Source organism: Microcaecilia unicolor, chromosome 3 (assembly GCF_901765095.1).
Source record: "Microcaecilia unicolor chromosome 3, aMicUni1.1, whole genome shotgun sequence".
Lineage (NCBI taxonomy): Eukaryota > Metazoa > Chordata > Amphibia > Gymnophiona > Siphonopidae > Microcaecilia > Microcaecilia unicolor.
This window is the reverse complement of record NC_044033.1, coordinates 388,520,284-388,546,260: the sequence shown is the minus strand read 5'-3', so window position 1 is coordinate 388,546,260 and position 25,977 is coordinate 388,520,284. Positions and strand designations below refer to the sequence as shown.

At 45.2% G+C, this 25,977-nt stretch overlaps 1 protein-coding gene across 1 annotated transcript in view; it reads right to left on the bottom strand.

Annotated features, from left to right (window-relative positions):
- The window catches only part of ADCY3 (adenylate cyclase 3), a 343,482-nt gene extending 322,804 nt beyond the window's left edge, over nt 1-20,678 (bottom strand). Inside the window, exon 1 of the mRNA XM_030198682.1 lies at nt 18,790-20,678. Coding sequence (XP_030054542.1) covers nt 18,790-19,464 — 675 coding nt within the window. The 5' untranslated portion in view covers nt 19,465-20,678. The remainder of the gene's footprint in view (nt 1-18,789) is intronic.
- Between the last annotated feature and the right edge of the window lie 5,299 nt (nt 20,679-25,977).

The following is a 25,977-nucleotide window of genomic DNA, read 5'->3' as shown; positions in this document are numbered from 1 at the left end:
CACGCGACAATTAGGAGCAAGAAGAAGGTAATAGAATCAGTTGGACCAATATGTGAAAGGGGCACTCAGGGAAGACAAAGCCATAGTGGAGAGATTAAATTAATTATTTGCTTCGGTCTTCACCGAGGAAGATTTGAGAGAGATACCAGTGCCAGAAATGGTATTCAAAGCTGATGAGTCAGAGAAACTGAATCAAATCTCTGTAAACCTAGAAGATGTAATGGGGCAATTTGACAAACTGAAGAGAAGAAAATCGCCTAGACCGGATGGTATTCATCCCAGAGTACTGATAGAATTGAAAAATGAACTTGCAGAACTATTGTTAGTAGTATATAATTTGTCTTTAAAATCAAGCATGGTACCAGAAGACTGGAGGGTGGCCAATGTAACACCGATTTTTAAAAAAGGTTCCAGAGGTGATCCAGGAAATTATAGACCGGTGAGTATGACATCAGTGCCAGGCAAATGGTAAAGACTATTATATAGAACAAAATTACAGAGCATATTCAAAAGCATGGATTAATGAGACAAAGCCAACATGGATTTAGTAAAGAGAAATCTTGCCTCACCAAACTACTACATGTCTTTGAAGGGGTGAACAAACATGTTGATATTGAGCTATATTTTCAAAGCACTTAGACTTACAAAGTTCCATAGGTTACACTCAATGTGTAATTAAACTCTGGAATTCGTTGCCAGAGAATGTAGTAAAAGCAGTTAGCTTAGTTAGGTTTTAAAAAAAAGTTGATAGGTTCTTAAAAGAAAAGTCCATAAGCCATTATTATGATGGAGTTGGGGAAAATCCACTGCACATTTGTAGGATAAGCAGCATAAAAGGTATTGTACTGTACTGGGATCTTGCCAGGTACTTGTAACCTGGATTAGCCACTGTTGGAAACAGGATGCTGGGTTTGATGGATCTTCGGTCTGTCCCAGTATGGCAACGCTTATTTTCTTATGAGTCACAAACCATTGCTCTAAACCAGGGGGTTTCAACCCAGTCCTGAGGACACATCTAACCAGTCAGTTTTTCAGGATATCCACAATGAATATGCATGAGAAAAATTTGCATGCATCATTTCCACTATATTCAAACCTATCTCAAGCATGTTAGCCTAAACTGTGCCTATTGCATATGTAATGTTCAGGAACCCACAGTGAGGTGAAGTCTGGAGGGTTTGCCTCTGAAGGGCACCATCAGCACCACTTGTGGGCCAGTAAGGATCATCACTGTCTTGGCAACCCTGCCTGAGTGTATGACCTTCCCAGTGCATCCAGAAGTACATAAGTATTGCCATACTGGGAAAGACCAAAGGTCCATCGAGCCCAGCATCCTGTTTCCAACATTGGCCAATCCAGGTCACAATTACCCAGCAAGATCCCAGAAATGTACAAAACATTTTATACTGCTTATCCAAATCCAACTGTATAATACTGGAGCCCTTGCCATTGGCCCAGCCCCTTACCACACCCCTTTGACTTCTGAAAAATACAAAAAATCAACAGCAGAGTAAGGCCACTGCAGTCAGCTTTTGTTTTCTTTTCTAAGTACAGTTTCCAGCTGTTTCCCCTCTTTAGGGACAGTTTTATTTACAGTAACTACATAAAAATAACTATTTTCCACTCTGCTTTTTCTGAAAGGCTCATGCATAAAAATGCAGTACAAGACATCCTGTATTCCATTTCTCTCGTGCCTATGTGAATAATCTGAAATGTAATCAAGAAAAATCAGTATAATTTGCCACATAGCATCATGGGGGTAATTCTATAAGTCAATGCTTACTTTTAGGTGCCCCGCTGCATGATGAGAGCTGATTAAGAGCATCTGGGCACTTGAATTCTGTTATACAATTCTAGCTCAACCCAGTATTGGCCCAGCTAAAATCTAGACACCTGCAGTGCCAAGTCATAGACTTGGTATAACTGCGGGAGCCTAAATTTAGCAAGGGCACAGGTAACTCAGGGGCAGCCCAAGGCAAGATGCCACGTGAGGCAGGGCTAAGATGCTGCCCCTCCCCCAGGCCAAGTTCTGGATCTCCCCCTTCCTTCCTCTACTCCGTTCCCTGATTTTACCTTCTTTTAAAGTTTTTTTTAAAAGCCGGCGGAAGCAGCGATTCCCATAAGCTGCCCGGCTGCTGGCACCGGCCTCTTCTCTACTGTGACCGCCTCTGAGAAAACAGGAAGTTACATCAGAAAGGTGGCCACAGTAAAGGGAAGAGGCGAGTACCGGTGGCAGGGCAGCATATGGGAATCACTGCTGCTGCTGGTTTTAAAAAACATAAAAAGATGGTAAAAATCAGGGAACGAGGTGGAGGAAGGAAGGGGGGAGAAGCCACTCTTGAAAGAATGCCGCCTAAGGCCCCCACCTCAGGTAGCCTAATGGTCGGGTCGTCCCTGGAGTAACTCACAGTATACTGTACGCAGTACGTGTAAGTGGCAGCACTGTCCATGCCCCACCCATGTTCATTAAGGTGCTATACCACTTACATAAATCCTAACAGAATAGCACTTTATATTACATTACATTATTATAATCTTATATCCCACAACTAGCAACAAGTTCACTGTGGGTAACAATCACAAGAGATCTGAAGAATTCTTCAGAGAATATACAATGTAATAAATAACAAGAAAACATGACAAACCTAATAGACTATAGCAACACTCAGAACTTAAAAGAGATTTTCTAAAAAAAAAGGAAATTTCAGTAGCTTTTGAAATTGATGGTAATCCCTAATTTGCCTAAGAGGGGAAGGTAAAGAATTCCAACACCATGCTGCCAGATAAGATAAAGAGGCTTTAAAGGGTCAAATAACTTTCACATTATGAGCAGAAGGAAAACATTACAGATAAAATTTCTGATGGATCTAAAATGCCTTCTCTTCAGGAAAAAGAAAAGATCAACTAGATCAGAGTTGTCCAGCCTCGGTCCTCGAGGGCCACAATCCAGTTGGGTTTTGTTGAGAATTTAGGGGTCCTGAGCCCCCCCAAGAAGGCTAGAGTGACCTTAATCTGACTCCATCTCTAAATAACACTAGTACTGGGGTAATCAAGGAGTTATTGCCTCTAAGGGAGACGTTAGGTCTAAGGAAAAGATACCAGCCTTATGACAAACTGGATTTAGATTACAAGTTATACAATGCATTTATACTTACACCCTTGGATCATTAAGTGAAGCCCACAAATCATCATTTGGAATGAGGAGTTTATTTGCTAAGGTATAAGTCAAATCAGTGATTGACAACAGGCATGTACAATCAATTAATTATAGGAATATAATAAGCTGCAAACAGGTGTTAAATATTTGCTAATCTTTTATAATTTCTTTTACCAATTAGAGGTTTTACAAGGGAAAGCAATTAGGTAATTTGTCAATTCTGTTGGACACATTGGTTTCCCTTGGAGAGAGAGTGACAACCCTTTTCTCTCTAACTTAAACCAGGAACTACCCTGAATTTTATAGGCGCCCTTAGGATATGGATAATATGACAGTAGATATACCTGATTGGATCTATGCTAATGTCATGGTTGTCACTGATTGGCTCATGCTAATGAGTAGCTTCTATCTTGCTACGCCTTTCCTTTCTCACACCAGCTGACCACAATCCTGCTCACAGGAAGTCTCCCTCCTCTCTGGAACAGCTAGCTCCCTATTTTCTTTGCACCTGCTATGACTCACTTATTTCTCAACTTGTTTTTCTAACTTACATTAGAGAAAATTCCACTTTGTAACAGATACGGGCTTCCATTTTGTGTTGAAATCCTCCATTTTGTTTCCATATCTATTGACTTAACTTTTAGGCCTCAATCTGGGCTACAAACTAGGCCATACTTTTCCAGGAAGCTCCCAGTTATGTCAGCCATCAGATTTCTGACTCAGCCAAGGTCTGTAATGGCCTGAGCTCTATGACTGGGCCCTCCACCATTCCAGTGGAGGGGTCTCTGGCTGTACCATAATTATACAGTTTTCAGGATTTCCCCATTGAATACATAAGAGATCTATTTGCATGTGCTGCCTCCCTTATATGCAAATAGATCTCATGCATATTCATTGGGGAAATCCTGAAAACCCGATCTGGCGAAGGCCAAGGTTGGACACACCCTGAACTAGATAAACCGTAATATCCCCATAAAAAGCTTTAAAAACCATAGTGGATACTCTTGAATTAGAATCTGGCCTCAATCAATAGCCAGTGCAATTGTATTAAAAGAGGTGTTATAGGCTCACACTTAACAGTTGAAAAGATTGTTCTTATTGCAACATTCTGCACTCTCTGCAGTGTAGTTTTCAATGCCTTCGATCAACCAATGTATATAGAATTACAGTAATCCAATTGGGAAAGTATTAATGATTGAACTAACAGATGGAAAATTTCCACATCAGAAAGAAGCAAGAAAGAGTTTCTAACTATTTTGCTAACTTGAGAGCTTAAAGACAGTTGACAATCCACTTCTATACCTAGGATTCTAGAGACAGGGACTGACTTTAGTTTAAGACTGTCTATCTCTTATAAAGTCAATACCCCACTCACTTAGATGTTTTGCAGCTACTTATGTGCATACATTTTATTTTCTTACATTTGTACCCCATGCTTTCCCACTCATAGCAGGTTCCATGTGGCTTACATATTATAAACAGGTACTTATTTGTACCTGGGGCAATGGAGGGTTAAGTGACTTGCCCAGAGTCACAAGGAACTGCCTGTACCTGCAGTGGGAATTGAACCCAGTTCCCCAGGACCAAAGTCCACCACTCTAACCACTAGGCCACTCCTCCACTCTACATGTACTCTTATCAGGAGCAGACTGACAGAGATCTGGACCTCCAGGCATTAAGGGTCATGGGCCCCTAACCAAAAGTGATTAAATGTGATGGCAGCTAGGGGAGAGTGGGCCCCCTACTAGTGTGGGCCCTCGGGCACTGCCCTATTGCCCCAATGATCAGTGATGGTATTCAGTAGATTTATGCGCTCAGGTGGCATGTAAAGTGGGTGCCATGTCACAGAATTGCCCTGCTTGTGCCCATACACAGAACTCTTCTGAAATATTGCTATATTATCACCATGCACTGACCACTGTTGATGCAGCTATAATAATGATCAATGGGCTTCAGGTTTGCTAACAGTTAAACTTGTAGTAAGAAAGGAAGAAATACGGGGGGGGGGGGGGGCGGGGTCAATATTTAAAATGATTTAACCTTGCAGGAGCGGTTCCTGCCTGGTTAAATCCTGCTGGCTGGCCCTAGTGCAGATGTACAGCAACACTCAGTGCTGTAGCGAGGGCGGCTGACACCCAGGGCAGTTCGCCGCTACGCACCCCCCTCGGCGCATGCACACCCCCCCCCCCCCGAGCTCATTCTTACCAAAGGGGAAGGGGGGAGGGCCGCTCCGCCCCGAGTGCACATCGCTGGGAGCTGCGTCGGCTCCGCTGGTTCCCTGCTCTCTCTGCCTCGGAACAGGAAGTAACCTGTTCCGGGGCAGAGAGAGCAGTGAACCAGCGGAGCCGACACCCCCCCAGCGGCGTGCACCCGGGGCGGACCGCCCCACCGCCCCCTTCCTACGCCACTGGCAACACTTAACTAGGTAGAACTGCTGAATATCTTCACTGACCACTGCAACATTATCCAGATAGCCAGGGCAGTCCAGGAGTGGAGACGAAGCAGAGCCAGAAGTTATTTGGAGACTACATACACTGAACGTCAGTGCCCAGATAGCTAACCGGCAGGGGCGGACTGACCATATGATCAAAGTGTCAGTGCCCGAGGTCTCAGAGGTTCTGAAGGGCACAATGCCTGTCTCCCCTCCTACACACTACAAACCCCGAGCCTCAGTTCGCCCTCTTTGGGCCAACTTTGAAGGGCCGTGGTGGTCTAGTAGCCTCTTTGGGGGCAGGAAGGAACCCCACTCTTTCCTGCCCACTACGCTGCTCTGTCCAGCACCGCAGTATCTTCAAAATGACTGCTGAGACTTCCCGCTGCAGTCTCGGTAGCCATTAAGAAGAAGCGGTGGTGGGCAGGAAGAGAGTGGGGTTCTTTCCTATCCCCTAAAGAAGCCATTACACCACCAGCAAACTTCAAGGTAGGCCCAGGGCTGTAGTGTGCAGGGGGGGGGGGGGGAACTGGAAACAAAGGTGGAGGCAGTGGGGGGGGGGGGGGCAATGACCCTTCCTACCCAGGGGCCCAGATCACTGTCAGTTCGCCCCTGCTAACTAAGCATATTGGATCCATATATTGCTGTCCTAACTATGCCTGGGAAGCTATTCTGGTATGGCACATATCAGCTCTACCCAGATAATTGGCTTTTTAACAAGCAATTATTGGCACAGGGATGAGGGAAGGGAACAGTAACCACTGGAAGATTCATGACGGGCCATGACTTAATCCCTCCAATGGTCAGCTGCTCAGAGTACCTTTTTGTACCCTGGACATGACTGAAGCAGGTCTAAATAAAAATGTCCTTACAGTACCACAGCAGACCACACACAAACAAGGGTGAAAATGTAGAGAAAGGAAAGGCGTAGGAAAAATGCATACAAACTTTATTCAAAGAAATGTATCATGGCATTTCATACAAATAGCACGTCCTCAAAAAATGTTTGAAATATACCATTTGTACAAAACAACCTCAGGGTTGTTCTGTTCCTCTGCTACTCTGACTGTGTAGGAATATGTTCTGATAACTGGATAAAGTGATTAAACTTTTGTTTCTCTATGATGATAGCGTAACATGAAGATGGATATGAACAACCTATAGATACCTAGGACTCTCCTGGTAGCTCAGCTAGGGCAGCTGCTTCTGTAGCCTAGCAATGGATTTCTGAACTAGAGTAGAAAGGTTTGGGATAGAGCACCTCAAATGGAAAACACTCTAATTTCTGTAGAGCACACACTAGTTATACCGGTGTGCCCAGACTTGGTTTCCACACATTTTTTCTGCATTAAAGTACAGATCCCCATAGGAGCCAACTTTTCAAAATTATTGGTGGTGCTAAGCCCAATGGAAATAATCCCTCCCTGGACACACACATGGAATTTTCTCAATATTGGGGGTGATCAAGCACCCACAGAGCCGGCTCCTATGCAGATTCCTATTTATTGCACTTCTTTACCAGAGATGCCAACTCTGGTACTGGGTAACTTGGCATCTCTTCTTTACTGTTGCACCCAACCATTCTCTTCTCAGTTTTCCTGAGTTCCTGCTCGTGCTGAGCACAGCCAAGTCCAGAGTTGCCAAGTTATCCAGTTCCAGGCAGGAGATTTTTGGCTAGGTCCTGGTTCATCCCAAAGCAGTACGGGATTTGTATGCCTTCTCCTGCCCATTGAAATCAGGGCCACAAGTTCCATAATATATCAGGATGGGGTGGTCAGAAATCCACAACTGTCCCAAAATCTCCAGCCTGGAACTGGGTAACTTGGCAGCTCTGCAAGTCCATTCCAGGTCAATTTGTGCAGGAAGCTTCAAAGAGAATGCAAGGAGAACGGCAAAGTGACTTATCATTGGGCGGCGGAGCCGGTGGTGGGAGGCGGGGCTGGTGGTTAGGAGGCGGGGCTAGTGCTGGGCAGACTTCTACGGTCTGTGCCCTGAAAATGACAGATACAAATCAAGGTAAGGTATACACAAAAAGTAGCACATATGAGTTTATCTTGTTGGGCAGACTGGATGGACCGTGCAGGTCTTTTTCTGCCGTCATCTACTATGTTACTATGACATTTGCTGTTCTATACCTTGACATTCCTTAAATAGCCTTTACTAAGGAGCTTAAAAAAAGAAAGAAAGTGAGTGCAAAAATCTTAAATATCCAGCATAAACTAGAGCTACTAAATTACCAAGTTCCAGGATGGAGATTCTGGGCCAGGCCTGGATTTCTGACAGCCCCATCATGAGGCATTATGAGAGCCACTGTACTGATTTCAATGGGTAGAATCAGGAACTACAAATCCAACACTGCTTTAGTATATACATTTAAACCCAGGACTGGCCACAAAGTCTCTCTCCTGGAACTGGGTAACTAGGCAGCTCTGTTAGACAGACTATTTTCTACTCATCATATATATTTGCAGGGCACACACACCCCTGGATTCTGTACAGGTCACCCAAATTTGGGCATGGATCCCAGTTAGCCAATTAGGCAACTAACAATTGAATTACAAACCACTTAGGGGCCCTTTTACTAAAGGGTTGCCGCATGGTAACCCGGAACTACCGCCGGCCCAAAGAGGCCACCAGCAGCAGTTCCGCCTTGAGTACATGCCATTTCCGGCACTATGGAAAATAATTCCATCATTTCTAGTGTGGTGCTAATCCAGTTACCACGGGAGCCCTTACCACCACCTCAGTGGACGGCAGTATGTGCTCCTCCCGCATGGCCATGCGGTAATAATAATCTTACCGCATGGCCATATCTTTTTTAAGGGCCTTTTACCCACTGCGGTAAAAAGGGCGGCAAAAACAGCCCCTGCCGCTACTGCAGGGCTCTTTTTAGTACAGCTTGGTAAAAAGGACCCCTTCATTGGCGATAACTAGGACTTCCGTGTGGATCTTCTTATGTGCTTTTCTGTAACATGAGCGCCTTCATTTTCTAGCTTGCAACTCAAAAGGGAGTGTGGAGGGGCACGGATGATCAGGACAGGAGCATTCCCAGAATTTTGGTATGATGTTACAGAATGCCTGGATCTACGCATGGATCTGCCCTCAGTAGTGCACCAGCATTTACATCAAGTTTTGGCAGGCATTAGTGCGTTGCAAGCGGAAATGCTTGCTACGCACTATTCTATAAAGGTCACTCAGCACTGAGCAACCTTTAGAGAATTCACGCTTAGCACAGATCATCTTGGTGCCTAACATTGGACACTATTTATAGAATCCTGCCCACAGTGCCCAAGAGAGTAGCTGAAATTGTACAATGGCTGATTTTGGATCTGTCACCCGAACAACAAAACAATAGGTAAACCCAATAATACTAATACTACTAAATACTTAAATCAATGAAAACATGCATCCTACAAAAAAAAACAACAACAAAAAAACAAAAATATAAGTCTTACTCAAAAAGGAAGGAAAAAGCCTTGGAGAATTTGATTTGGCATTGTTATAAGACTATCATTTTTTAATCAAAGGCAAAACAAGCTTCCTCTGTACTACACTTTCAGTCAGACCTGCCAAGTTACCCAGTTCCAGCAGGACGACTGTTTGGTCAGTCCTGGTTTTGGTTTTGCACCCCAGAGCAGTATGGGATTTCTAGTTCCTGATTCTACCCATTAAAATCCATGCTGCAGGTTCCATAATGCAGCAAGATAGGATTGTCAGAAAGCCAGGACTGGCCTTAAATCTCCCTCCTGGAACTGGGTAACTTGACAGCCCTGCTTTCAATACCACCAGCAGTGTGGCAGGCTGATTTATGGGAACACAGGAACCTGCTCCTTACAGACAGGAAGACCCAGACAGTGAAATCATTTTGGTCTGTGCTCCATTACTCTCAATATTTCTTGTTTAAACACACAAACTGATTAGATTATGCTCAGCTAGACCAGCATAATGGAACACAGCACCAACATAACGTAAATCCTGCTTCTGACAACTCAGATTTGGTTGTGGAAATCTAACAAGCTGTATCTAAATGATCAGCCACGTGATGCACCTCAAATCCATACTTTGAGTTTGTTACCTGAACCCCTGGAACACTGCAAATCTCAGTGTGAAGTGTGCTACCGAAGTTTCAAGCATAAAATAGGATGGCTAAAGATGTCTCTGTGGTGGTCACAGACCTTGAGGAGGATGAATACAAGCTTGGACATTATTGCTGGCAGTTCTCTCAAGGATCTCTGCTAGCTAGCACCTACAAGAAGATAACTCCCCATGGAGCTCATTCCTGACTTCAAGACCCTTAATGATCCACAGAGCTTCAGTACATCTTGATGACATTTTCTTTGCTTCACATCTTCAGGGCTGGTGCTTCCATTAGGTGACTTGGGTGGTCACTTGGAGCACCAAAATTCTGGGGGTGACAAAAGGCACCAGACTGGTAATTTAAATTCCCTCCCTCCCAGATGCTCTACCCCAGCACTTACCCTGGCAGCTCGGCTCCCTGGCTGACAGGAAGGAAGGTACTTAACAGCATTATTCTCTCTTCTGCATATGGTAAATTTCATAATATGAGCTCCAAGATGCCACAACCTCGGGGCTCCTTCATCAAGACTGGCCCTGCACAGCAGAAGAAGCTGACACACTATTAAGTGACCTTTCTCCTGCTAGCCACAGGGCTGAGTAGCTGGTAGAAGTGCTGGGTTAGCATCTCCAGGGGAGCCAGGCCATTCCAGCAGGTTGCGGAGGGGGGGAGAGAGAGGAGAAAAATTAAAGGTTTGCCTAGAATACCAAATATCCTTGCACCAGCCCTATATATTGGACCCAGGCTAGTATACTCCTTTACTCCCAGTACTCTTCACATCAGGAATCCTGATTGGAAGGAATGGATCCAAAGAAGCTTAGCGGAGATTAGTTAGCAACACCAATAATTGGGAAGCAAAGAGAGTGCTGGGCAAGACTTCTAAGGTCTACCCTGTGCCCTGATTGTGGCTGAATAGATTTGGATGAGCTGGAGTGGAGCTTTTCAGGGGCTTCGACAACTTCAGAAATTTAGAACAAGCACAGTGCCAGGTAGACTTCTACAGTCTATGCTCTGAAAATGGCAAGGACAAATCAAGATCAGGTATACACATGAAGTATCACATCATAAACTCATTACATATGGTATCTTGTTGGGCAGACTGGATGAACTGCACTGGTCTTTATCTGCCATCTTCTACTGTGTTACTGTATTTGAATTGTCCTTTTGTTCACGAGGCACACCTTATTGTAACAAGGTCTTGTATTTTCTCGGTGGTTGGTCCTGATTTGTGGAATAAATTGCCACTTATTTTTTTGTCAGAAATGTAAATTATTAACCTTTTGAAAACATGTTTATTCAATTTGGCTTTCCCCAGAATTATTATGATTTATATAATTCTGCTTTAAACCTACCATGAATTTTTTTTAAATCTTGAACGATGTCTGTGTTTTACTTGAATCGCTCTGAAGTGTAACAAAATTACTGATATAAGGAAAACTGTTAAATAAATAAAAAATGTTTTATTTAATCTTACCCCGGTGAGTCTACCTCTCCTCCTATAACACCAATATGTAACTTGGTCTTAAGTGGATCCATCCACACAGAGAAATCAGTTCACAAGGGACAAAATTAAAATATGCCTCAAGGGATCTACTAAGAATGGATCTCAATGTCAGAAAATAATTTCCATCCATGGAATTTAGTTCCTGTGTGATCAATAACAATGTTCTTACAGGAGATTCAATACCCATGAAGTACAAGCTTGTGAAATTTACTAACCACAAAACTGAACTATAGAATGAGGATCTTATGTCCTGCCTGAAACAAAACAAAATTTAAGCTCCAACCTATAACCATTGGAGCTGGGAGTATCTGACCTACGATTTCCTTGTCCTCTCCCCCCCTAACCATTACCCCTTTTCAACCTTCCTTTACTTTACATAACCTTCCCCCTAATCATAATCCATAATATTCAAAACATTATCTACAAATAAATTTAACTGCACACCAATTGGAAGTAAACAGTAGGTTGCAGCTTTGTTTATTGACAATTCTATTAAAAATTATAACAAGAAATTCTGAAATAGTAACATCGCGAGCTACACGTAAATATATTATGATAACCCCCCTCCCACCCCTGGCTATTCAATTTGTCAGCTAAGTAGCAAGTCTGTCAACCACTCCATCTCTGACAATCTCCAATCCCCCAGCCCCGCTATAACAGCTAGGGCCTTGGAACAGGCCTCCATGCAGTTAACTGGGTCTTTTGACCCAGCATGATAATCAGACCTTGATCCCTGCTTCTTTTTATGGCTCATCCCCCATGAGCTATATCCTGTAGATCAGCTGTCTGTCACAGGGGCCAATGACCTAAGTCAATGGCTCCACCTCCAAAAAGACCCAAAGCAGATGCTAGGTCACCGCAGAGGAAGAGAGATGTTGATGGGGGGTGCTGCCGCTGGATGGGCCTGAGCCAAGGCCCACCCAGGCCCACCCATAGCTATGCCATTGCCATCCCCACTGAATCGATTTTAATGCCTAAGAAGATGATTACTGGAACAAGACCCTCAGTCTTGTCCTCCACTAAAGGTATAGCAAAATTTCTGCCACCTCAATAAAAGTAGACATTAGCCTGCCATACTCGTCACTATCCATGGTGCCGATAAAGAAGAAGTCATCTAGGTAGTGAGCTTTGTTGGCAAGGCCTGCCTTCTGAGCTGTCACTCAGTGAACAAAAGAACTGAACAGTTCAAAATGCGTGCAGGAAATTGAACAGCCCATGGGCATACTTGTTAAAATGAATTGTACAATTAAAATGGAAATCTAACTGCGAGGAAGAGGAAGAGTGAACTGGCAAGCAGCCGAAAGGCAGATTCAACATCAACCTTCTCTAGCCTGGCCCCCTTCCCACACCTACGAACCAATCCCAGGGCACAGTTGAAGGAAGTATACTGTACTTTGTACAATTCTTTAGGTAGACAGCCACTGGCTGACTGAGCAGGTGGATGAGAGAGGTTATGAATCAATCTGAACTTCCCATGCTCCTTCTTTGGGATCACTGCCAAAGGAGACAGTACCAGTGATGGGAAAGGCCTATGAACAAAAAGGACCAGCAATCTGGCCCAAATGGCGTTCTTCTCCCAATTTTCTCACCACAATCTCCCTCAACTGCCTGGTAGATTGCAAATTGCGAGCCGCATTATTAGCAAGCACACCTTGGAACGGAAAAATAAACCCTTCAGCAAAACCTTTCATCAGCACTTCTACCACCTCCTTATCACTGTACAGCCATAACCAGGGGCACATAGAATCAACCCATACAGGGGTAGGAGCTCAACCAAAAGGATGCCGAGCTACTGGCTCCCCTCTTGGAGCACATCTGATCCACTCTCTGAACCTGAAGGCCCAGCTCCTGCCCCAAAGGAACGAAAGAATTGGTTGGGACCAGCAGTTGATTCCAAAGCTTTACCCGCACCAGCCACTTCAGCTGCAGCTTTCCGAAGGACCATATGCATGAGCCACAGGTTAATATCCTAAATGCCCCACAATATGTGGAGGTTTTCCTCCATTTTGTCATGGGAAGCTTCACTGTAGTTCAACAACGACCACCCCCCGTATTGCTGGAAAGCACCGAGCACTGTGTCGGTGTAAGCTAATAAAAGGCCTTATTGACCCAGGTCTCTATACCCCTACACACTCGCTCACCTTGGGAAGGAACGCATCTAATTAACAATATTAATGGATACCCTTTTCTCCTTCTCTGCATCACCCTGTAACTTCAACTTCTTGCTCTTTCTTTTTAACCTGTCCTCCGTTCATTTAAAGACATCAATGCAAACCTGCTTCCTTATTTTTTTACAAAGTGAGCAAGGAACTTTCTCCCACAATTCTAATAGTGCTACTAGTGCAGGTGCCCCCCTCGCCTTGTTCTCCCTCACTTGAGCTGACAGAGGAAGGAGGTGCTACGTCAGATGAGGAAGATGATGATGAGGAAGAATAAGAAAAACTAGACCCAGAAGAGGAGGAGGAAGAACTCCTATGCTTTTTTTTCCTCCCCTCTTTTCCTTTACTTAGCACCCCAATCATGCTTAGCAGATCTTTTACTGGCTGTAGATGGTCCAGCTCCTGCCATAAATGTCTCAGAGGCTGAAGCAGAGCTCTCTCCAGCCGCTCCTTGGGGAAGTTCCCCCAAGGAAGACGCCCCAATATCTTCAAGTCCAGCTAGACCATACCCGAGTGAGCCGCTTGTATGGGCTGCCACGGGCCATTGGACTGCTGTTGGACCTCTTGAAACTGCCAACCGACTCATGGAAGGTTCTTCTTTGGGCGCAGACCTTCCCCCATCATCAGCTAGAAGCACCTCTGAAGAAACAGCAGAAACACCAGCAGAATCTGCCCCTACTTCTATGGATGCACTATCCCTGTTTTGGTCTGTAGCTGGGCACTGGTTAATGTTCTGAGGCACAACAAACCTGTCCCATGGAGCAAGAGGACCAACGGGACAAAATCTGAACATGGGAAGCCAAATATTTTAGTACCAGTCACAGCCCCAAGGGGCAACTAGGCCAGGAAAGCCCTGTTGAGTACCACCCTACGGGACAGCCTGGGACCAGTTGTTAATCACATTAGGTGGTCCCCTTTGCACATTGCCAGTATTAGCAGGCTGAATCGAGAAATGTGAAGCAGGAATTGCCCCAGCCCAAGCGCTAATGGAACTTGAACCTGCAACTTCCTGAACTGTGTTGAAACTGCAGTTAGTAGTCGGGGCCAGGAAGGGAAGGCTCAGAAAAACAGCTGCAGTCGTAGATGATTCAGGACTGTGGGAAGGGGCAGGCATGGTTAGCAATGCCGGATCTACTTCAGAGGGAGAGGGCACCACCTGAAGCTATAAATGTTCAGCGCTGGCAGGAGGAGCAGTAGCCTGCATCAGGGGAGTTGCGGCCTGCACCGGGAGAGCTTACGCAGTAGAAGCCACGACCCCCAGCAAGGCCTTGACCCATGGACAGCAAACCCCACCAAACTGGACCAGCCCAACTTTTTTCACTATTAGAGGAGGCCCCTTTATTAATACATTTTGAGCTGGAAGCTACAGTCGCCTCAATGGCAATCGCCACGCGGGCACTCTCCTTTGATTTTCGTACAGGCAAAGGGGCGGGGGATCCTGCTGTGGGGGAGACGAGATACCAATCTGCTTAAGGCTCACATCATCACTGAGCGAGCAGCTGACCCGCAAGGAGACCTCCACACCAGCTAAGTCCTCTACAGCCACCTCTGACATGCCACCCAACACCAGCTTAAGTTGGCTCCAAGGAGCTGGGAAAAAAGCCTTGAGCCTTGGAGGGGTTATACTAAATACCCTTCCCAGCAAACCCACCCTTCAGGGGTGTCTGTCCAATAGGGCCTTCATGAGTCTGGCAGGAAAAGGCATTTGAATTAATGGAGTCAATCATGTAGCCCAACCTGGAGCACAAACTCCACCTCCCCCTGAGACCCTCGCTCCATCTAGAACTTTTGTCTGACTGCCCGAGTCCAGAGTCTCAGGTAGATGGCCTAGCCCATGGTTAACTGGCCCCTTCAAGGCTAGCTTTCAGGCTTGTTGCAGAATTCAAATAAGTCAGAAGGCTCATCCTCATAAGGAGCTTTACAGCATTGTAGGAGACACATTTCAGGTCTGATTTAGGCGCACACACACTGCCTCCAGTACTAAATGTTCCTAAGCTAAGGCGGACCCTTACCACACAGGCCTGCCACTGTCTCATGCAAGGGTTTCTATGGTAACAGAAAGCCCACTGATTAGGAAGGGGTGAAGTTTCCAGTCACAGGCCCCATGCTAAAGTTCCCTGTATAAGCCTTCTAGATGACAGCAGCACAGTGACTCCAGGTGAGTGGGAATGTGGGAAGAAGCCCAGGGGGCATAAGGGTAAGAGCAATCTGTGGAAGGGGGCCAGGGACCTCCCTACCCCACACCCTCTGGTGCCTACAGGTATCCAAATTTGAAATGTGCCCCCCCCCCCCCCCCGACACATCCAGTGGACTTGTTTTCATATCTTAATCTCCTCTCTCCATCCAGGACAGATGCAAAGAATGTTACAGATAGGTAGGAAATGCAGGTAGTATTGCACTGCTAGCAGCAGGGCCCAGGGCAGGGAAGGATAGAGAGTGAAAGCAGGTAGCGGTGGTATAGGGAATAAGGTGCCTTAGGCAACTTCAACATTTGGCCATCTTATTCCCTAGACCACCGCTACCTGCTTTCACTCACTATCCTTCCCTGCCCTGGGCCCTGCTGCTAGCAGTGCAATACTACCTGCATTTCCTACCTATCTGTGGGAGTTTGGGACTCCACTAGCGCCTGCTCACAGTCCCTATGACAACCCCAACCACTCTCACACTGGTTCTGTGGAAAGAGAAAAGTTGCATGCAGGTGGAAACAGAGCTGCCATGGGGACTGCGCCTGTGCTGGCTCACAGTCCCTTCCTAATAAGGTTGTGCTGGCCCTGTCTTTTTATATACTGTCAGACTGAGCTGGCCCGTTGAGTGGTTAATGTTGGAACTGCTTTCATGTGGGAGGGGGGGGGGGGGGACAGTAATAAAAGAAACTTTGCTGCATCTTTTTTTTTTTGTTACATTTGTACCCCATGCTTTCCCACTCATGGCAGGCAATGGAGGATTAAGTGACTTGCCCAGAGTCACAAGTAGCTGCCTGTGCTGGGAATTGAACTCAGTTCCTCAGGACCAAAGTTCACCACCCTAACCACTAGGCCACTCCTATCTTGCGGCTTGAAGTAACTGGAGCTGAAAGAATAGCAAAATTGCTTCTGATAGTTTCTGGATACTTTACAGGTTGTAGACCCTTTAATGTAAACAATGGTAAGAGTTATCCAAAAATGGTCTGCATGGGCCTTTGAGAAAACATAACACCCTGCAAAGCAGAACTCTAACCATTTTAGTACGTATTTGCACCCTCTCAGCCCCCACCCTTATCTCTACTACTACTCTCTCTCCTCTTCCAGACCTCCAGCCTTTTTTCACGCTCTCCCCTCTTTCTCTTGTTCTGGAGGGTAGGAGGAAAGTGGCACTGTTCCTGGATTTTCATCTGCTCTTGGCCTGTGCTTCCATTTCAATCATTGTTCTGCTTTTAGTGAGTTTTGCAGGCTAGATGCTGACTCTTCTTGCCCACTCCTAGTTACAGCTCTGCTTCACATGTTCAATTATTAGGGCAGATGCTGGATCACTAAACAGCACAGATCCATAGCTGACCAAAAACAGCCTCCCAAGCTTACCAAAGCTAGCTTCCATGGCCATCAGATCCCGTGTGTAGATGCAATGAGACAGTAGCGATCATTTACACAGCAAGAGAATAAATCAATCCGGGGCTGGTGCAAGGGTACTGGGTGCCCTAGATAAACTTTCAATCTTACATCCCCTTCCCCACTCAACTTTCAGGCCCCTAATCTGCTCCTCCCAAAGATATCATGCTTTTATATATTGAACTTTGTTGTGTGTACGTATCACACACACACAAATAATGAAGGCAGTTTCCAAAAATCATTTACCTAGGTAAATGGGTTATTTGAAAACTGCCTGCAAATTAAAGTATGCATTGATGGTTGTTTCAATTTGTGGGGTTGACAGGATCTATTTTGCTTCTACAGTAGCTGCTCTTGGCAACCCTCCCCCCCCACCACCCCACACACACACACACCGAAGCTGCTGTCTTAGGTGATTGCTTAGTCTTGCCTAATCGTTGGGCATTGTAAACATTTAGGGGTCCTTCTACTAAGCTGAAGTAAACACTAATTGTGTGCTGACCGCAGGTTAAAATGCACTACCACAGGGTATGCTCAGGTGTCCTGCGGTAGTTTTTACATATGCATCCGCTATCCACGGGCTAAAAAATAGGTTTTATTTTTTTGGCACTGGGGGTGAGTGGGTGGGTGCGGAGAGTAGGTGTGCTCTGCGCTAATCAAGTAGCACAGTTACGTTGCTGCGAGCTAACCAATTAGCACATGGTTAGCACATGAGCCCTTACTGCCTACAAACTCGGTGTCGATAAGTGCTCACACGGTAATGGCCGTACGCTAATGGGAAAATTAGCGCATGACCATTATTGTAGAAACAGGAAAATTGGTCATTTCTTGGGAGCACTAAAAGCGGCCTTCAGGGCTGGACTTAGCAATTGTGGGGACCTGTGCAGACCAGTTAGGTAGGGGCCCCCCTCTAGCCCCACCCCTTGTTGACAAGATGCATTTTAAACATTTTTTTTATTTAAAATAAAGACAAATCAAGCAAAACTAGTACAGAAAATCTAATTCAAATATGCACAATGCTATCCTAGGAAACCTTTGGGTTTAAAAAGGAAAAGCATGTGCATGTAAGGACTAGATAAATTAATTAAAACAAATCTGCTTAATATGTAATACTTGGTAGCAATAATGAAACAGTAATTGAATATTCACATGGCTGCCTGAGCCAACAGTCTCGGCAGCCATTTTTAAAGAGTGATGCGGCAACAAGGCATCAGCGCCGGCAGCGGGCAAAAAAAGACTGGGGATCTCTCCTGCCCTGAAGACTCCACTGCACCACCAGGGCGGCCTCGAGTATGTGCCGGGAGGGCACCCTGCGGCTCGGGGGAGGGGAGGCAAGGAGTCAGATCGCGGCAGTGGTGGGGAGCAGGAGGGAGCACCACAGGGCCCCTGGAGGCCCGGGGCCCTGTGTGACCGCTCCTTTCGCCCCTGCCTAAGACCGGCCCTGGCGGCCTTAGTGTGTGGGAAAGACTCGCACCGGGGATAATGTAGGCCACTTTTTCTGCTTAATAAAAGGACCCCTATATTCTCTATTTCTGTAAACCCATACCAACTGTTTCCTGGGCTGGCTATTTCTCCAGGTAGCTAGAAGAGCCTAGCAATACAGATTGTGTAGGGTTGTATATCAGTGTAGTGGTACCCATGACAGAGATTACAGAAGGCAGATGAGAAAAAGGGAACTGAAATTTTACAAAGATATTTCCCTCTCCCATTATTTCTATCAGTTCACAGTTTTCCTTGCTAAATACTTTACAGACAGTCACAGGCCTGTCGCACAGTATTAATGAAACCTAGCCAGATAATAAATCAAACTGGACAAACAAATGCTGAGAGCGTGGCCTCTGAAGTTGTGGCTACAATAAACCAGCCAATACCCTCTCACCTGTCGTAGCAAGAGTATTTCATCCAGGCTGTTCTGTTGCTGCTGGGCAATGGTGACCCCAAGCACCAGGGTGTGAATCCCACAGGTAACCGTGGTGATCAGGACGATGGGTGTCAGCCGTAGGGGCAAAGTGATGAAGAAGGAGAAGACAAAGAAGGCCTGCCAGCCCACCGTGTCACTGGCCTCGTGGAAATTGGCAAAGTTCAGCCCCAGGAAAGAGAAGATCTCGGCTGCAATCAGGATCCAGAGGATATAGGGCACAAACCTGCGGGAGACGCGGTCGGGCAGGAGCGCAAACTTACACAGGATGAAGAGCAGGATGTGGGCTAGCAAGCCGATGGCGGCCACCAAGATGGGGGCCAGCTTGTCCTGGGTGTACAGCACGGCACACATGATGATCACGTAGCAGTCGAAGAGCGCGGCGAAGACCACCAGCACCAGCAGCGTCTCATGGCGTTGCCGCCGAAAGTAGGTCTGGTAGAGGTTCTCCAAGGACTCCGGGGCAAAGGTGAGCCTCATGAACCGGGGCAGGCACAGGCAGCAGCCTGAATTGCGCACCGTCACCTCGTGTGTCCTGCCCACCCCATGCTCCGGGTCCGATGGCAGGCTCACCGAGTAGTCGGCTGAGTACTCGGCCGAGTACTCGGGCTCGGTGAAAGCTTGGTTCCGGGGCATCCTGCCTGCTCGCTCGCACACTCTTAAGTTACCTTCCTCAGAGCCTCGTGCAGCGCTCAGGGTACCACTCCTGGGCTCTACAAAGAAACCCAACCTCCATTTAACCAAGCTGGGACAGCAGGAAAAAAAGATACCATCTCTCCCTTTTCCCCTTTACTCCTTGGTATTGTGCCCTAGATGAACCAATTCCTTATTTAGAGCTTGATTTTAAACCAATTCTGGTCCGGTTGTCATAAACGTGTAACCTGTGACTAGGCAAATCCTCTCCAGGGGTGGCACCTGCCTTGTGTTATCCTGCACTCTGTAAGCAGTGCATCCCTTCAAAAAGCCGATCTGTTCCAATGCATGGCAGGCATGTAGTAAGTCTCCCCCTTTTTTTCCAATGGTTTTTGAAGATTACTGGCAGCCAACAAGTGCTTTGTAGGAGAGAGGAAAGGAAAAGGATATTTGAAAAAAAAAAATGACATTCAATTTAGCTATACCCTGATAGCAGATTTTAATAGACAAACTAAATCTGTACAGAAAACAAGTGTTACTTTGATCTGCTTAAAATGACCTGTCGTTTAACACATGAAAATTATTCCTAAATATTTTTTTTAAAAATGAGCCGTCCGCTTGACTCGCATTGTTTTCAATAATTATAATCATTTAAAAAAAACCCAGACACAACAGAAATGCAGAATGTAGTTCCTGAGATAGCTTGAGTCGTGTATACGAAATCGGGCAAGATTCGTGGTATGGAGGGGGAAATGCGATCACTGGACCAAAAGCGTTCAAAGGTAAAAACACTGACACCGTCCTTCCGATCGTTGTATCTCACCGCGGACGCATAAGTGGCAAGTTCACGCAAAAATCCGGGCGCGATCGGAAAGCAATTCTCCCATTGCCCTCCTCCACGGCTGCTGGTTAGTCAGATGCCCCATCTCTTTGGACGATCCGTGCCGCTCATTTCCTGCGCTGCCAGATGCTGCTTTTTGTCTGGGGTGCGAAGCATTTCTTTCAGACCTTTTTCGCCTGATGCTCCCTGGCCGATCACGCTTTGGAGAAGGCTTCCGGGAGAGCAAAACCCACAGCCTCCCTTGGACTCCCACCAGAACTATTCCGGGGAGGTGTCGGAGAGAATCTTTCCCTGATGCCAGGCAGCGATCGCTGGCAGATCTGGCCGAGCTGTCATGCGTGGCTCGTTGCTCTCCTTCCAGCCCCTGGTGTCTTGTGAGCTGATGACAGCTCGGGGAGGGCGGGGGGAGTCTTGCAGCAAGCCCAGGAGTGGGAAAACGGCGGGGGTGGAGGCGGGCCAGCGATTTCAAGTACTTGCAATGCAGAAAGGACAGCGGCTGCCTCGCTTGCCCACCCCCTCCCCCCTCCCCCCTCCCCTTCTGCACACAGCTGAGAAGAGAGTCTCCGCCCCTTTCCGGGGACTCCTTTCACGGGGCTAAGGACCAGGTCAATGGAGGAGAATACAGGAGCCTCGAGAAGCCTGTTGGGTCCGTGCCTTCAGATCTGTTTCAAGGTTTAAAAGAAATAATAATCATCATCATCATCATCACATAAACAAAAACAAACAAGCAAAAAGCCAGGAACAGAAATGCAAGGCTTCAGGAGCTGCAAAAAGATGTACAGGTTAATAGAAGTGACAAGGGGGTAAAGAAAAAAAGAACACAAAAGCTTAAGAAGTCCCAGCCAAAGTGAAGGGAGTGGGCTGCTGTTCCATAGGGTGGGCAAGGGGAGGAGGAGAGGTGGAATGGGTAGACTGGGAACAACTTGGCCAGGGCAGGTTTAAATGGCTCACTGGCAGCAAGGGGGTCGAAAGAAATTAAACATTTTAAAAGCATGGGCATAGGAGTAGCACACATGAGCACTGGGCATTATGCAGGACAGCAGGCAAGAATATTCATTCTTTGATTTCTTATGTTGTTTTTGGGTGTTTAAGGGTGTTTTGTATTCTTTGATTAATGTAACCTCCCTCTGCTGAGAAGTTTCCTCAGATTGAGTCAGCTTTCAGAAAGGAGGTGGTACAAAAGAAAATACTTCATCCAATTAAATTTAAAAACGGATGACAACCTAGTATAAATTGATTTGAGTGTGTGCATTCTTGGTGTTCAAAAGAATCAATAGATGTTACAGAATTCTGAATATACTGAAGAAAATGTATACACACTGTATTAAAGTGGAAATAAAATAAATTATTGCACAAGTATTTTTAAACATTAATAGATTAACCATTTAAAATGTATAATAAATATTTTAAAAACCAGATTAAAAAGACTTTCTATTGGATCCAGTTAAATACAATTCTATGTTTTCTTTGAACCAACAGTATTACATCAAATATCAGGTAACTTTCATCTATATTCAGTTTTCCTACTCAGATATATGTTCTCAGAATTGTACATAAATATATATATTTTTTAACTTCTCTTTTTACAGCTTTCAATAACTTTCTCTATGTGGTGAGTAATACTCCAGTTATCTATATATATAAAACTCGCCCTCAACGTTCTATTGGCTGCTGACGTCACTGAAGCCAAGGTTCGTATGTTCGAAGCTCTGAAGCCTCGAAAATCACAGTCTCTGGGCCCCGCCCTTGCGTCAAACGTTATGACGTTGAGGGCGGAGCCGATTCTCACCTCCAACGTTCTACTCAGGCCACAAACTCCGGATTTCCACACTGTAGCTCTGCTCCGCCCTTGCATCAAAACGTGATGACGTCGAGGGCAGGGCACGAATACCGCCACCCACACAGAGCTACAACGGAAACAACAGTGGTGCACGCCACGAACCAGCTAAAACTGCGACGACCCATGCAGCCATGAAACCCTTGCTAGCGCCCATTTCATTACTCTCAGAAACGGGCCTTTGTTTACTGGTGAAGAATAAAACTAAATTGAAGTTCAGAGTTTGAATCTGTTCCTTTTTCTTTCACGATTGCCTTACAAATCACTGATTGGTAAGTATAGGCAAGTATAATATGCAGTACAGTGTTGATGATCTGACATTCGTTAATCTGACCATCCAATATATTCACAGTATTTGTTTAAATAGTGCTACAAGCCCATACAACTCTAAACACCATTGGAACCTAGGAACTCACTCACTCAAGCCTTACACACCTTGATACTTATAAATGATATCACCTATCACATATTGACCATTGCAACAAATATTTCCCACCATATATGGACAATTATTTCACTAAATTAACAGCATTTACACATATATGGTGTTTAGAGTTGTATGGGTATATAAACAGAAGATACATTTAGAAGAAACAATACAATTCTCTCATAGCCCCCAATATTAGGATTCTACAGAAATATCAGAGTCAAATATATTATAAGAAACAAAAAGCACTGACAGAATAAGACCAAACATGTATGACAAATTATACGCCCAATAGATAACCTTCCCTATTCTGAACAGCAAAAACTAGCACTTCATTCTCTAATCAGCAGGTCTATCGCCAATCTGCAAAGGAAACTTATTATCAAGAAATTGTTTGAGCTGAACAGGGTCATAGAAAATATGTCTCATATTTTGTAATTCAACCAAACATTTTACAAGAAAACAAAGAAACATTCTTCACAATTCTGTACCACGTGTCGGCATAATTCTAAAAGGAGGGACACAGGCTGCACATATTGCAGCAGGACATGTTTATCCACTCCTACCCTTGCTGAGATAATATTTAACCATCTCTCTGACCTCATGTGCGCCTGTCTTTAAATCATTCGCCTTATTTTCTAACTTCTCTTACTCTCTTACCTATCAAGATGTTAACCAACTCTCTGACATCAGGTGCAACTTTCTTTAAATTAGTCACCTTACTTTCTAACTCCTTTTACCTATCTATGGGCCCTGCTTACTAAGGTGCGTTAGTGTTTTTAGCGCACCTACACTTAGCGTACACACTAACCATGTAGGCAACTATAAAGATATTGTAGGCACATACATGGTTAACACACGTTAAAAATGTTAACATGCCTATAACGCTGCTTAGTAAATAGGGCTGTAAATGTTCCATCCTTGCTTATACCATATGCTGTCTATTAAAATATTCCATTACATATTGTGTTGACATTGTAAGTAGTACACTAACAGGCTTATTTTCGAAAGAGAAGGATGCCCATCTTTCGACACAAATTGCAAGATGGGTGTCCTTCTCACAGGGTCGCCCAAATCGGTATAATGGAAAGCCGATTTTGTGCGTCTCCAACTGCTTTCCGTCACGGGGATGACCAAAGTTCCCAGGGGAGTGTCGGAGATGTTGCGAAGGCGGGACTTGGGCGTGCCTAACACATGGGCATCCTCGACCCATAATGGAAAAAAAGGGCATTCCTGACGAACAATTGGACAACTTTACCTGGTCCTTTTTTTCTTACGACCAAGCCACATAAAGGTGCCTGAACTGACCAGATGACCACCGGAGGGAATCAGGGTTGACCTCCCCTTCCTCCCCCAATGGTCACTAACTCCCTCCTACCCTCAAAAATTTTTTTTAAAAATATTTTTTGCCAACCTCCATCCCAGACTCAAATATCACACCTAGCTCCATGACAGCAGTCTGCAGGTCCCTGGAGCAGTGTTAGTGGGTGCAGTGCACTTCAGGCAGGCGGACCCAGGCCCATCCTCCCCTACCTGTTACACTTGTGGTGGTAAATGTGAGCCCTTCAAAACCCACCAGAAACCCACTGTACCCACATCTAGGTGCCCTCCTTCACCCCTTAGGGATATGGTAGTGGTGTCCATTTGTGGGGAGTGGGTTTTGGGGGGGGGGGTTGGGGGGCTCAGCACACAAGGTAAGGGAGCTATGTACCTGGGAGCTTTTTCTGAAGTCCACTGCAGTGCCCCCTAGGGTGCCCGGTTGGTGTCCTAGGATGTCAGGGGGACCAGTGTACTACGAATGCTGGCTCCTTCCACAACCAAAGGGCTTGCATTTGGTCATTTCTGAGATGGGCAACCTAAATTTCAAGATTTTGGTGTCCCCGACTGTATTATCGAAATGAAAGATGGACGCCCATCTTGTTTCAATAATACAGGTTTCCAAGCCCCTTCGCCGGGACATCCTGCGAGGACGTCCTCAGGAAATCTTGGGCACCTTTTTCGATTATGCCCCTCCACGCCATACTTTGTATTGTTATTGAATATTTTTACTGCTGTAATTGACAATTTCTCATGTTTGATTTATTCTTACTGTACACTGCCTTGAGTGAATTCTTTCAAAAAGGCAGTAAATAAATCCTAATAAGTAAATTAATTTATTCTGCCGCTGTCTCTCTTTACCAACATCAGGAAAACACCACAATCTATTTCCTTTAAATAAAGAACTTCTATACTTGAAAAACAAATGAAGAATTAAATTTTTATCAGATTCCAACACAATATCTTGTGATGTTTCCAAGACTTTAATATTCCCTTATCTCTTGTTTGTTCTGTCTGTCTGTCCTAATTAGATTGTAAGCTCTGTCGAGCAGGGACTGTCTCTTCATGTTCAAGTGTACAGCGCTGCGTACGTCTAGTAGCGCTTTAGAAATGATAAGTACTAGTAGTAGTACTTCTGAGATATTTAAACTATCAGGGGAGACCCCACTTTCTTCACTATTTCCAGGTCGGCTCATTGCCTCATTAGATTGTCTTTTCTTATATGGGAGATAATAAATCTTATTCAAAGCAGGCAAAGACTCATTGGGCAACTTCAGTATATCCTGCATATAGCTCTTAGAAAGTTCCCTAACTGAAAACAGCTGAGTCCTCGGAAAATTCAGAATCTCAAGTTGTAGGCACATAAAGAATTTTCCACATTTTCCATCTTATACTGTAAGTCCAACGCAGATCTCATCCATCTAACTTGCCCTTCCTTTAAATCCTTTATTTCTCCCTTCAAAATGGAAATTCTACCTTGGCTCTCCCCATCTCTAGTTTCTACTTACTCGCTGGATAACACTATCCGCTGTCTGCTCCATAGCATTCACTTGTGTACTCACAATTTTTGTCAATGGAATTTTGTCAACCCAATTATGCCAAAAGCTGTCAAAACTACCCAAAACCATCTCACCTTTAGGAAATTACTCAAGACCAGAATATTCCGGAAGGCCTACCCCCAGGATCCAACATAAAACCCAAAGTCCTTCAAAGCAGCATATAAATGGACTATTTTGGACTCTCTTACCTTTCCCCTTATACCCTGTTCTTTCTATCCACTCAGACCACCACAATCTATTGTATTTGTATAACTACTGGACTGGCGATAGCCTTTTCGGTCTATTGTAAGCCACATTGAGCCTGCAAACGTGGGAAAATGTGGGGTATAAATGTGATAAATAAATAAATGTAGTAAAAGCTTGCCAAATAGAGGTAAGTGTGATTTCTGCTGGAACAGCCACCATTATTCCAAGCTCTTGATCGCATCACTAGCACCCCCAGGAGAAACCAATTCCCCCACGGGCCCGAGAGGTTCCGTGTTCATTGCTCCAACTCCCTTCTCGATATTCCCTGGACTGGGAGGGGCTGCCCCCA